General features: G+C 42.5%; 1 protein-coding gene across 1 annotated transcript; it reads right to left on the reverse strand.

The window, feature by feature from the left end:
- Positions 1–257: 257 nt before the first annotated feature.
- ghrhr2 (growth hormone releasing hormone receptor 2) lies at positions 258–4,756 on the reverse strand. Its single transcript, XM_088906308.1, has 10 exons — positions 4,601–4,756; positions 4,397–4,512; positions 3,636–3,768; positions 3,106–3,259; positions 2,593–2,653; positions 2,353–2,419; positions 1,964–2,055; positions 1,134–1,263; positions 595–636; positions 258–371 (listed from the first exon to the last, which is right to left on the reverse strand). The coding sequence occupies exons 1-10, from the start codon at positions 4,745–4,747 to the stop codon at positions 279–281; spliced, it is 1,035 nt and encodes a 344-aa protein (XP_088762434.1). The 5' UTR covers positions 4,748–4,756; the 3' UTR covers positions 258–278.
- Positions 4,757–13,497: the final 8,741 nt, after the last annotated feature.

Raw genomic sequence — 13,497 nt, forward strand, 5'->3', positions numbered from 1 at the left:
CATTACTGAGAGTGCAAAGTGGAATGGCTTAATATTATAGGAAAAAAAAGTGAGTAGTCAATAGTGGGCTCCACTTTCATTAAGATTTTCATACTGCAAGTTACACAAATCCATTTTATTAGGATGTGTATGTCGCACACACCACACAGAAGTGTCTGTTTATCACTGCACCTTAATCTAGTGAGAGTCTGGACATATTGGGAAATGAATGGGTTTTTGAAGACTGCAAGCACAGCCTCATCAAAAGGTAACCTTGTGTCGTCTTTGGCACAGCTCACTCAGGCCGTGTAGTCTTGGGTGATGGGGTTAAAGGGGCTGTTTTCAGCTGTGGACAGCCACTTGCCCACATGCTTCTTAATTTCGGTTTGCACCTGGAAAAACAAAACAGTCTTGATGAGCATCTACTTTTCAACCATATAAGGCTGATCAAAAACAAAATCAGCTGATGTTGCAGAGAGAGGTAGGTTGGTATGAACGGGACAGTTCCTGTACTTTGCATGAGCGTTTTGTGTTCGTTGTCAACAAAGGAAAATAAACCAATTCGATCATGCGGAAAAAAAAACATCAACTGATGGAGCAAAAGAGATAGCTTACCTCTCCATTCAAGAAGCAGTACAGGAGTGCAACAATAAATCCCTAGAGTAGAAAAAATAAAATGTATCATTCATGTCTCAGCAGTACCCAACACGCCACTCTGTTGAGTGCACCCAATCTGAAGTGCCTTTCAGATTACAACACCATGATGGAACCCAGGTATAAATATTCAAGACCTTCTGGTTTGATACATCTTTTATTTATTTCAAGCATATCATCATCTAACTGAAACGATTTTGGTTTGTGGCGAACCTCTTAGGTTATAGGTCTCTTCTGAATGGAATTAAGAAAGTCCGAACAACACAAAGCTAGAGTTGAAATGCCAGAGTACCAGAGCACTTAGGCAGCACAAGGTGACGTTGTGCCAACTGGAAAAAGGGACAAAGCAACTGGTAGTGATGCCAGCAGCTCTCAGACACGGAAAGAATCTTTTCATATTTAAGGAAATTTGGTGAGGTTTCATTGTTACGATTTCTGCAATTCAGCTAACTCCAGGAAAACCAGGGATGTGGGGAGGGCGTTCCGAGAGCTACCCATACCTGGAAAGACCCCAGGACAAGCTCAAAGTACAGTCGGAGCTTCTCTCCCACGTGCTCAGGGAAGAAGACAAACACGACGTAGTGGACTCCCAACAGAGGGGTCAGCAGCAGCATGGATCTGGCCAGCCTCCTGGACACAGCAGGGAATTGCAGTAGTCAAGGCCAGCACCTTCACTCGGAAAGCAAGCTGTACCGTGCTCCGAACCGAGTCATGCAGTGTACTATGGTTAACGCACAGAAATGCCAAGTAACATCCATTATATTACAGTCCACAGCAAACACACGCCAATGCACAGAGGGGAATGATGGGATTCAGTTTCAGCTTGTGGCTTATGGGAAGAAGCTCAATTGAAGTATTGCACAGGAAAAAGAAAATCAGGCACCAAATTCAAGTCTTCCTGCCGCAAGGCATACAAGTCCAATCGTTTAATGAAGCCTTGATTTTCCAAAGGCTGCCTCTGTTACGTCACGAGCCGAAGCACCTGAGGCACCGAGTGCTGTAAATTAACCGTTTTCGACCTCAAAAAGGAATTGCATCATCCATCTTGGTCCCAAAAGGGTCTTGAAGTGGAACTAATGAATAGCATCAAAGAACTTCCTGAACATCAAGTGCAGGGTTAAAAAGTAAATAAAAACTATAAATGGGCCATCCTTTTCTCAAAACTGTGGTACCATAATCCTCTTTCCACAATGCCAAATCATATCCTCAATTAATATGTTCCGTTTTTTTTTAGGATTTCAGCTGAAGGATTTCTTAAATATATTTAAGATTTTGATCCGGTGGCATTCTTCTTTTAAGGGGGTCTGATTTTGAGTGCTCCGATACTTACATGTACTGTGATCTGTCACACACGCCCACTTCTGGGGTCCTGATTTTCTGAAGAATTATCCTGATGACATTTACAAATATAATGAAATTAACCTGGACATGACAGAAGAAAAAACACAGTTACATTTCCGCCGATATGTCCACCAAGTTACAGAACAGCACTAAGAATTTAAATCTTTTCAGCTCTTTGACTCAACGTTATCTTTCCTTCTTTTTTAGTTGTCATTGGGGGGAAAAAAAACATCAAAGCTGTTTGTTCCTTGTATTCAAAATTAAAAAGACACTTGGTTAAAACAAAAAAAAAAGTAGGTCTCGAAATGCGACAGATACATTTTGCAGTTGTCTCAGTGTTTTCGGACATTGATCAAAGCCCGACTTGGCAATACTTACAAACACTGACAGGAGAATAGGGGCTTTGATAATCCACCAAAAGGAGCTCTCCAAGTCATCCCAGCACCTGCCAGATACACAAGGAGACTGCAAATGACCTCGTGTTTGTGAAATAGTGCATTAAAGGTATCCATACACCACCAATACAAACTGGGAGAACATGCAAACTCCACACAGACAGCTCCATGAAAAATCCCTACAATGCAGGATTTTCATCTTCTCGGGGGTGGGAATACAAACCCATTGTTGTCGAACTGTGATTTGGCAAGGACCCAGATTAAAACTGATATCATAGGAGAACCTGAAAAGCAGACAAATTCTCTCTATAAACACAGCAAAAACCTTTTTCTGTGGACACACATTATGATATGATACGTGGTGCCATTTCTGACATCATGTGTATTTTTATGCAATACGACAAACACGACAACTGAAGTACATTTCTAAATTGACTTTTTAAAGCATCTCCTTTCTGATATCCAACTGGAAGATGTAATGTATGATTTGGGTTCAGCCTAACAAATCCTATATTTGCTAGTTTAAAAAAATAGCAATGCCAAAAACAGGGGCAGAATTTGAAGATTTTAAACAAAAAAAAAAGTGCACAAGATGCTAATTCAACCACACTTTTTAAACAACAGTAAAAGGTAAGTTACAAATGACAGGATAATCTCTGTTCAAAGAGTTCACCCACAAGTTAAAAGACATAACAGAAGTGGGGAAAAATTAATATCAGAGGTGTCACATACATACCCCATCCTATAGCAGTGTACCAGCAAAAGAACCTCCTCTCGAGAGTAAAGGTAAATACCAGCAGGGTTTGCAGATACATCCCCTCTACCAGCAGCCAGAAGAAATTGGCTAGGACACAGTACTGAAAGAATGTGACTGCCATCTTACAGGCCACCTGGAAGAGCCGGAGTGAAGGAAGAAAAGGCTATAGTGGAGAGTGCTAGCAGTCCAGCCACAAAACGATACATCAAGGCGTTGCAGGGCACTGGAAACAAATCTTCCTGCATCAATTGGACTAGGAAATCTTTTTAAACCTGCCTCCATCAGTTAAGTTTAATGATCCAAAAAGCTGTTTTTTCACACCCATAAAATCATTATGGCTTTTGGCTAGCTGCAGACATTCATGGGTACCAAGAACACAAATGGCTACCGTGCACGGGGTGAACTTTTTTTCCTACAAGTTATTATCTGGCGAGACAGAGACAGGATGCAGCTGAAAGGCGAGTTGTGAGAAGGGAACTCCATGTTCCTTCTGCACTCTGAGCCCTTACTGTTGAGGTGGCACAGTGGTCCATGCCTTCGTCCGCGAACAGCACAGCGTCCTTCACAAACACAGCAGCCCCCCGCAGTATGAAGGACAAGAACAGGCAGATATGGATGTAAGTTCTCATGCACAGCAGTTTCCTGCAACACAAAACCCTCCCACTTGTTAGCTGAAAGGCTCTTTACAGGTAGATCAGATCACTTTATTAGCCCTATACAATTTCTTGCATTAGGAATTTGTCTTCTCACAGACCCCAGCTTGCTCTCCATGAGGCAGACAGACAGGGAGAGAGAAGCTGGGGGTCAGAGCGCAGGGTCGGCCATTTATATGGCGCCCCTGGAGCAGTTGGGGTTAAGGGCCTTGCTCAGGGGCCCAACAGAGTAGGATTCCTCTGCTGGCTGCGGGATTTGAACCTGCAACCTTCCAGCCACAGTGCCACCACTCCACCTGGGTAAATTTGGCCTAATTTCCATTTATTAAAAGGGCCTGAAGACACGGCCCAACAGATGGAAACCACATAGACCTGTTTTTTTACCTCTCCCTGCAGTTTTCTGTATTTTAACTTCTGTGGAAGCCTGAAGGATGCGGTTCTGCTAGCACAAATTCTTTTCAAAATCCTAGAATAGGGTAAGTGTAAATATAGAGATCCAGCTTGCGTGTTTCCAGAACACAATGCCACTTCATTGTTATTTACAATACACAACAAAAAAGTTGGGTTTTCCATCAGATAGACATTAACAGACAGAAATAATTGTAATACTTGCTTACCTAAATGTACAAAAGATGAGGACAGCAGTGACCAGAGCAGTCAGTGAAGTTCCATATCCAAACGTGTATAGCAGCTTGACAGTAGCAAAGTATTCTTGTTTTAAGTGTAAGGAAATCTAAGAAAAGATTTAACAAACTATGTCTCACATAAGCCAAGGACAGGTTTTTCTAATTATGAAAAGACGAGACTTAATTTTTCCCTACCTTATCTTCCGTTTCCTCACCATTGTCTTCAAACTGGCAGGCGTGGTAATAAGGCAGGCTGGGTTTACTCCATCCACGAATAGTGCAGTTTCTGCTGATTGAAGCTGGAGAAGAAAAAACCGAAGACGCCAGCGTAAAGCAATCCATGTTTCTTCATTGACAAGCGCGCCCCCTGCTGGTGAGTGGGTGTATTGTTACCAGGCTAACCTCGACACAAACGTCAATCCACTAATGAACATTGCTCATTGCGTATTTCTGGCAGATCCTGTATCCCACCATGTTATTCGGTCTGTTACGCCGTCAGAAAAGTTCAAATATACGTGCATCACCAGAGAAGTCTGTAGACACTCTTCAGACAGCTTGCAGGTTCTCGAATGTACTACTAGCTGAACAAAACAGTCTCTTAATGAGCATCTTCTTTTGGACCGAATAAGTTCTGTAAAAAAAAAATAAGCCGATGCTGCACAGTGAGCACAGAGTAGAGTAGTTTATTGCCATATCTACATGTACATTGGAATTCTTATTCGCGCTGATCTCTCGGGACATACTGTTCACAGTACAGCAGACAACACCACACAGTGTAGAGACACGGAGGGGTATGTGGGTACGAACGGGGCAGTTCTCGTACTTTGCATGACCATTCTGAGTACTGTGTCAAAAAATATGAAAATTGAAACAACAAAATTGAACGTAGGAAGAAAGTGCTATTTCCGATACCTTCTCTAGGCCTTCAGACTATATTTTCAATAGTCGTATATTTGAAGGAATCCTATATTCTGCATTTTTTTTAAGGCAGAAGACGCCAATAATCTTCATAAACTTCAAAGTCATAGAAAACCGATATGATCGTTCTCTATACTTTTTTTTTTTTTACCCTAGGTCGGGTGACTCTGATGTGCTTCCGAAAACGGGGGTGGGCTACGGTCCTGAGTGGACCGCGTGTTCTTGTTATGGGTGGGGGGTGGCGGGGTAAACAAACAGTTTACAACACCCACCGAAAGATCACTCGATTTTAATACAAGATTAGAAATCCCACGCCGCGCTCTGTCTCTGTGTGTGTGTGTGTGTGTGTGTGTGTGGTTACCTTTGAGTGCACCGAGAGGTCGCAGGACCTCAGGACAAGACATGGTCACTCTGTCTCCTACTGCAGCTGCCGGCCAGCAGTTCACGCCGTCCCACTCCACCAGACAGCCTAGATGAGGCAGGAACACAGGCAGGAGACTGGGGGGTCACGGCTGAGGACGGACACGCAGGCCCCGCAATTACATGGCTGTTTTTAGGCCAGCAAGCGTGGAGAAATACGGAAATGGCGAGAAGATTGATTTTACGTTTGCTAGCACTCCGTAGACATCGAATGTTTTTGCAAAAAAAAACAAATGACACAAGGAGGACCTGATGGGCTACTTCTGCCTCCAAACCCTTTGCAGTTTTACACGATGTTCTTGCAAGATCAAAATGCATTCCCAATATAGGTCAACATGCTGAATGTACACGGTGGTACATAATGGTGTTTCGTTGACGACAAATGCGGCGATTTTGCAGAACACTGAGCGCACCTATCTCAGGCCGTTTGCCTGACGAATCCAGGCTTCCATCAACCTGCATCCAAAACTGCGGAGCTGGAGATCTGAGCTCACCTGTGCTGTCGTTGTCGGCGGACGTCAACGCGTGGTCGTTACCGGTCTTCATCCGAGCGAGGCACAGGGCTGCTTGCGTTTGGAAATGGAGGACTAGAGAGCAGTCAGGATGAGTACAGGTCACCTGCAGCGTGCGAACAACCCGCAGACACGACATGTGTCGACTGCTTTATGAATTAGAATACGCGTTCTTTACAAAGATTTTCTTTTCATACATGCTTCTCAGTCGGGAATAGAAAAAAAATGGCAACAACAAAAAAGACGATAAATGAAAATGATGAAAAACAGATTCCAAAGCGACGAGTTCAGTTCCCCACCCTTGAACAACCTGAACCTGCTGTTGAGATGCTAAAATAACTTAAAATCTATCAAAAAGCCTCGATTTACATTCACTTCAAAGTCCTCTACCTGAAAGGAAAGTACTGCACCACTTCAATAAAGATAACGTGTGTTCTACAAAAAAGGAGTCTTCATGTACGTATTGTACTGTATATGCACGATAACGGAAAGAGCATTAAGTTTAATTTTTATTATAGAAACTATTTAGAAATTATTAAACTCAATCACCAATGTAACAAATAGGACCATATATGTTTTATTGTTAAGCGTTTCAAAACATCGGTTTAATCGTATTTAAAACATTAAAAACACCTTTTGTTCAGCGGTTTTTTAAGCTTTCTCCGATGTACATTACTTAACTTGTTTGTCATCGTTAGAACAATCGCCTTGTTCAAAAGAAATTTTGAATTTTACGTTTAGTGAAGTAAATAATTTACAACGACTAAAGCAAAACAGTTTTCTATGGAACTCCAATTCCCGAATGTTGCGGCCCCAAAAACACGTATGATGTGTATATCACATTGTAAAGAAAATAATAATACTCACAATTGTTAAAAACATCCATTGCACAGAAAGGAAACGGATTCCAGGGCGCTTTGTGTTCATTTGTAAATAAAAGAGGCTTCGAAAGCAAGTTTTAGAAATGAAAAGGGGGTCTTCTCCCTCTTTCCCCTCGAGCTACACTCGCTACAGCGCGGAAAATGTCATTTATTTCTGTCGCAATTAACAGCAGCCCTCTCAACACCAGACTCAAGAGAATTAGTCCTCCAATGAGATCGTGTGATGTTCAGAATGCGCTGCTCTAATGCGTTGTTCTGCATCATTTACTGTAAAAGTCCGATTTTAATTTTTTAGTTTTATTTTTCCAGGTTTAAAGCAAGCCAATGTTCCAATATAAAACCTTGACATAAGATTATAAACCGGGGCATAATAAGCGGAGAGTATTCTAGTGTTTAAAACTAGAGTTTCATAAAACCAGAAGCAGTGTTATTCTCACATCTTATTTTCTCTAAATATGTTTACCCCCCACCCCAACACGCACCGTCTACTCTCAAACCTTATATAGGATAAAGGAGAGTATTCGTGACCACCTCGCATCTTAATAACGGAATGCTGGAAAAGACAATGTACTTTACAAACATAACACTGACAATTGTTTCATGTGTCAGACAGTTTGATTTCAACGTCTCTTGAGCAGCCCCTTCTCTGCTGTGTACGAGACCCATACAGGAGCTACGCTCATTAGCGGTGATCATTCTTGAGGACAGCTCTCCTCTCAATCAGGGGCCAGTCCTGAGGAATGCAGCCTTGTCTTTGACAGTGAAGAATGTGCCAACACGAAAAGCAGAAATCATTCATCAGTTGGGCACGAAGGGTGGGGGGGGGGGATAATGGAATTTTAACAGGGACGTAACGTCAACTGACTGAATATTTTAAATGGTTCGGCTTCTGTTTTGCGTGCCCAAATGGTTTCTCATTATGTTTAATTTATGAAAGACAAATTGATTTTTTTAGTTGTCGTTGCTAACGACTCAGAAAACAATGCAGGTATTTTGTCGTGAGAGTTCTGCTTTGCGTTAGGTGACGGTCCTGAAGCAGGTTTTTACCTCTTGAAAGATTCATTGTTTTTTTTAAACACGTTGTACTGACCTTGTCTGGAAGGCCCTACATACAGATAATGAGTTAGCGCCATCCCTCTGGTTCAGCATAGAGAGCCCTGAGAAGATGATCTTCACAATCCTTGACCTTAGACCTCTAAGGTCTGTGATCCTACTGTACATCCTTAACACGTCTAGCTGAGCATTTCTATAAGAGAAGCCCAATATTTTCCTCGTGAATGGAGACTCCTCTTTCTACAACCCCAATGAAATTTGCGCACCAGGAATATAACTCTGGTAACATAATGCACACTTGAACCCAGGCCCTTACAGGAAAAAAAAAAAGGAGACCTTCAGTTCCTGGTTGATAAGAATTCTTAGACTCTCAAATGCGGGAGTACCTAGTCCAGACTCTGGAAGGCCAGTGTCTGCAGATCTTGTTTTGTTTTTTAAAGCACCAACAACCAAAACTGTTGCAGTAAGTTGGTCCCATTAAACCAGGAATGGACCGATTTGGGCAATTAAGAGCTGAGCTAACGACTGACACACTGGCCTTCCGGGACCAGGACTGGACACCCCTGCTTAACCTTCATTTGAAAGCACCTTCCTGGAAACCCCAAAATACCAGCAGGCAAATGATCTTTTCACAAAAGTGTCGTTAATGTATCCATCAAAGGAACACTTCAGAGAGATGACTGAGGTGTACTCCGGTAAAAGCAATGCAAAGTGTAAATGAAGCCCAAGAAAATTCCGATACAAGATAAGAATATGGCGAAACACAGCAAAGCAAAGAAAACTACACACAAAATACAGAAATACATTGCAAAGCTAAGAGAACATAATAAGAAAGGCAAATAGCAAAGGGACTATACTGTAGCTTTTTCTGACATCCTATACAATCTCTACAGCCTCAGTGACCACAGAACTCTTGCCCATGAGCTTCCTGTAGACTGCCACTAGACATTTCTGTTTAGCAACTGTATTAAAGTTTTAAAGGCAAAAGAACGAAATGATTTGTTAGAGCTACTGGGATGAGGTGTACTCAATAAATGAATAAAACATGCCTGCGCCTGACGAGTCTAGTCTGAGAAATGGTCTCTTCGTCTGGCGTGTAACCCGTCTGACGAGCAAATTCTTCATCTCGAACTGAAGAGCGCAATCTCTCGGGAGGAATGGGGGCTGCGATTTCACTCCAAGCCTTTTACTCTGTTCATAAATCAGTCTAATGTGTTAAGGGGCACTCAGGGACAAGCATGTTTCCAGTTTCAGGTATCGAGAATATAGAGCTCTTTTCCTTCTATTGGAAAAATTCAAATAAACCAGCATTTGGAACACTGGCAAGTCCTGCAGCAATCAATACATAATTGTATTCAATGCCAACGTGTGCATTTTCATGCAGCTAGAGGTCAGCATGCCTCTGCATGTCATTCATGCTACATTGTGTAACTTTCCACATGTAGGAGCCAGAGCTCAGAGTCTGAGTTACAGGGCCGAATTGTTGCCTTGTGCAGTTGCATCACTTGCCACTTGGTGCGCCGTTACTCTCCAGTCTCTCCCTGCTACCACCCTACCCCGTTAGGAGGAGCAGAAACATTTTTCCCACCTTCCCTCCCAAATACCTCAATACTCCTCCCTCCAATCCACAGAAATCAGGATTGCTCAGTCCTCCACCACATTTCTGCACCTGCGCAGGACTCACCTGTCCAGACAGTACCAGTGACCTCGCAGGCACAGCCTTCAGTCATTCTTACATTGAATTGCACTAAGCTTATTTAATCCTCAGCTGGGCAATGTTGGTCACTTGTCGAAACACTGCAAGGTATCCTGGACAAAAGAGTTACAATAAGAGAAACCTGAGAAAGTTTTGAGATTCCTGGTCATACAACCGTTTTAAGCTTGTTTGTTCCTCCCATTAGTTTTACATGTTGTAAAAGCTCAGAAGATGTCTATAAACCTACTTTGGATCATCAGTATCCAGCCCATATCCATTTTCTCCTAGTCTTCCTTTCATCTGAACTTTGCACCTCCAGTGGTAATTGACGACATAATCAATATACTTAGCTGTTTAGACTTCTCTTAAACCTGTTTTTAGTTAACAAGTCACTCCTAGGTAGAAGAAAAATCCTCTTTCAAGGGTAAGCACTAAGAACTTCATAGAACGTCTCTTCCCCCATTCTGGCTATTAAAACAGATTTCTGAACCAGCTCTTGCTAAATAGCTGCTTAATTGATGATAAGCTGATACAGGTGGGAATGACCCGCCCACAATCTGAATTTCTTCCTTCTCAAGTTCCAGTTGGTTTCATTTCAAGCAGCTCAGCTGAAACAGGGCAGCTCCAAAACTTAGAAATAGGTGCAGGCTTGATACCAATTGCACATCCCATTTGATCTTTTAAAACCTGAAGATAAAAATGACCATTATGCCCCAGATGTAAAACTGAAATCAATTAGCCTGTGATTAAGAACTCAACAGTGTTCCGCCAGGACCAGGCTTGGGAAGCAGTTTTAAATTGAACAGTGGTGGCATAGCTAACTTTTCCCACTAGGGGGCATTACAACCCTTAAAGTGCTTAACATGCTCCAGACGTTCATCAATATTGTGGCTTTGTGATAATCGACCTTTCAAAGGACAAATGTAATTAGTAAAAAAAAACAGGCAAAAATAAATGAAATACTGATTTTCATATCAACCACTTAATCAGTGTTTTTGTCTCCACATTGATAATTCTGTTCATCTGCCTCATACACCAAGACTTGGTCTTAACATGACCTTTCCTTCCACAAAAATCCTTTTTCTTCCTTGAGTTTTGCCCTCTGCACTACTCAGATTCCATAAAACATTTCTTGTTCATATATTTGTTTCAGAGGAGTCCTGCGGTTTTATAATGAGCCCCTACAAGCCGTGGAAGTGGTCTGTTTTCTGTAACTACAGTGCAAGTACAAACTTCTCCAGCCCTCTGTGTTGAAGGAGGCCGAGGACAAAGCTTGTGAATGAATGCACAGCAGCAGAATGAAAAGGCTCCAAGTGAAAGAGCTGAAGTTTATTCCCTGGGGAAAAGCTATCTATTATGATAGAATTATTCCTCCAATAAAAAAACAAGTTGCAGTTAGAGCCAATATCAATATTCACAGATGAGCAATGTGTTACTTTTCCAGATACCTAAAAGAGAAACTCAGCTTCTGCCTTAATGAGAGTTTGAAGGGAGGATGAAGACTTTACTACTAATAATGTTATACTATTGGATCCGATTGCTCTCCAGGCAATAGCAGCAGTGCTATCCAGATTTACCTGGAACAAGGGGCTGCAGGTCTGTATTGAATGCTCTGTGGGCTTATTGTGGACACTGACCGTCTGCACAGTGCCATCTTTGGCTGCAGCCACACGCCGTCTCACGGTTGTGCACGTCAACAGCAGTCCAGTCCGCGGAGAGGAATTCAGCCCTCGCCATGACTCTGACGGTGTCTTGCAATCCAGTAAAGGCGTGCTCTGTTCTCAGAGCATGCACAAGGCAAGCCCTGAGCTGACAAGCCAAGTCACGTTTCTAACCAAGCCAAGCCTCTCCTTGGGGAAAGCAGTACAAGAAAAGTAAGCGCACAGCCCACCCTAGATCAGATTCTGAACGGTCCATTCTCTGTGCTCAGTGTCGTGGTCCGTGCTGGCATGGTGAGTATCCTTCTGTGACATGGTAAAGTCGGCAATAATGAGGAATACTTTGGAGAAAATGTTAAAAACACCATGAAAAAAAAAATCCAAATCTAAGCTGTTACCTGAAAAATGCACGATTCTACCATCCTTCCAGCAGCCTGTGGTCAATATCCATAAGACAGTTCCTGAATAAAGATGTCAAAGAAGCAGGGTGTTCCACCGTGGAATTTTAATCGTTATATCCTTCACTAAGCTGATTGATAAAAGCATATCCTTTCAAAATAGATCTATAATTATCTGTTCGGGCAGCCAGGACAGATTTATTATTCAAGGTATTTTTAAGTGGCCTGACCTCCCTCAGGCATTTATTCAGCCTTCGCAGTTTTGTTAGGACACAAAGAAAGGTCATGCAAACAGCACGTGCTTGTGAAAGACAGGCTCTGCCATGAACACAGCCCGGTCATTTTCCGGACACGAGCCACAGGTCAGATTGGCACTTTTTACATTTTTATGTAAAGTTTGAAATTTTATACTAACAAATTCAGCATTATTCTCTGTTCCTCATTCCTTAACTGCATTATAAGAGAGGAGAGTCTGCCTGTGTATCTATTTCATCTTTCATCTGCTGACAGAGAGTGTTTATGATGTTATTTATTATGTTTTTTTTCCAAAATAAATCTTTCATCTTAAAGACAACTTTTATGGTTAATGGACTGGAAAGCTGATAAGTTCAAGAGCCTGTTAAAAAAGTGTCACCTCTAAAACTCCTGGGGTTTTACAGCAAACTGCTTATACTTACACTGTAAATTTAAAAAAAATGGAAGAAAACAGTTTGCATGTTCTCTCTATTTCCATGTGCATTCTGGGTGCTTTAATTTTCTCCCACCTTTTAAAGACTTCCAAAATTTGAGTTACCTTCTGAAGTCTGGACTAAACCAGGTTAGCTGGTAAGTCTAGGTTAGCTGGAGTCTCCAAGCTGTGCTTCAGTCTTCATGTGTGTGCTCTGAACACCAGGATAGACTGGTCTCCTGTTTCACAAGCTGCCACCTCCTTTTTTAAAAATGGATGAAAGATTACAGGTTGAACTGTACAAAACCGAGCAAAAGTATTTCCGCTTTCGAGATGAAGCAGAGGAGAAAAGCACCTGCAAAAATCAGAGTTGCAATTAACCGATTAGGAAACTGAGACTCTTCCAGAAGTGATGCCAAGGAGTAATGACAATGAGGCTGTCAACTGCTCAAGGTTAAGGCTTAAGGAGAAAGTTAGAAGACAAGCAGAGAAGTACTGAGCCTCCCAGAAGTTCACACTCCTAAAGCGGTTCCCTTTCTGAATTTAGAATCGACAATTGTTTGTCAACTCAGCCCCCTACAACCCTTGTGCCACATGCCACGACCTCTCTGACATGCACTATCGGAGCCACCTGCTTCCTGTTCACACCACAGGCCTCGCGGTGCCCACAGCACAGTCACCTTCGATTTGAGCAGGAATGACAACCGCTCTTGTCAAAGCTCTCAGATGCCAGGCAAGTCTCAGGGCTCGTCTGTTGCATGGAAAACTGAGAACAGACAGGCTAACTCAGGCGGGCAGCATGGTGGCTGCCTTGCAGTGCTGGGGAATTCTGTCTGTGTGGAGTTTGCATGTTCTGCCCATGTTTGCGTGGGTTTCCTTCGGGTGCTCT

The sequence above is a fragment of the Atractosteus spatula genome, chromosome 26 (genome assembly GCF_055471065.1).
Source record: "Atractosteus spatula isolate fAtrSpa1 chromosome 26, fAtrSpa1.hap1, whole genome shotgun sequence".
Classification (NCBI taxonomy): Eukaryota; Metazoa; Chordata; class Actinopteri; order Semionotiformes; family Lepisosteidae; genus Atractosteus; species Atractosteus spatula.

Bases quoted from the DNA above. Each gene is read 5' to 3' on its own strand.
- ghrhr2 (XM_088906308.1), bottom strand. From the start codon at position 4,747: ATGGATTGCTTTACGCTGGCGTCTTCGGTTTTTTCTTCTCCAGCTTCA. The intron at 2,056-2,352 runs GTAAGTATTGCC...TGTCATGTCCAG, and splicing joins CTATTCTCCTGTCAGTGTTT to GTTAATTTCATTATATTTGT. The intron at 1,264-1,963 runs GTAAGTATCGGA...TGCTGTGTCCAG, and splicing joins TGTGACAGATCACAGTACAT to GAGGCTGGCCAGATCCATGC.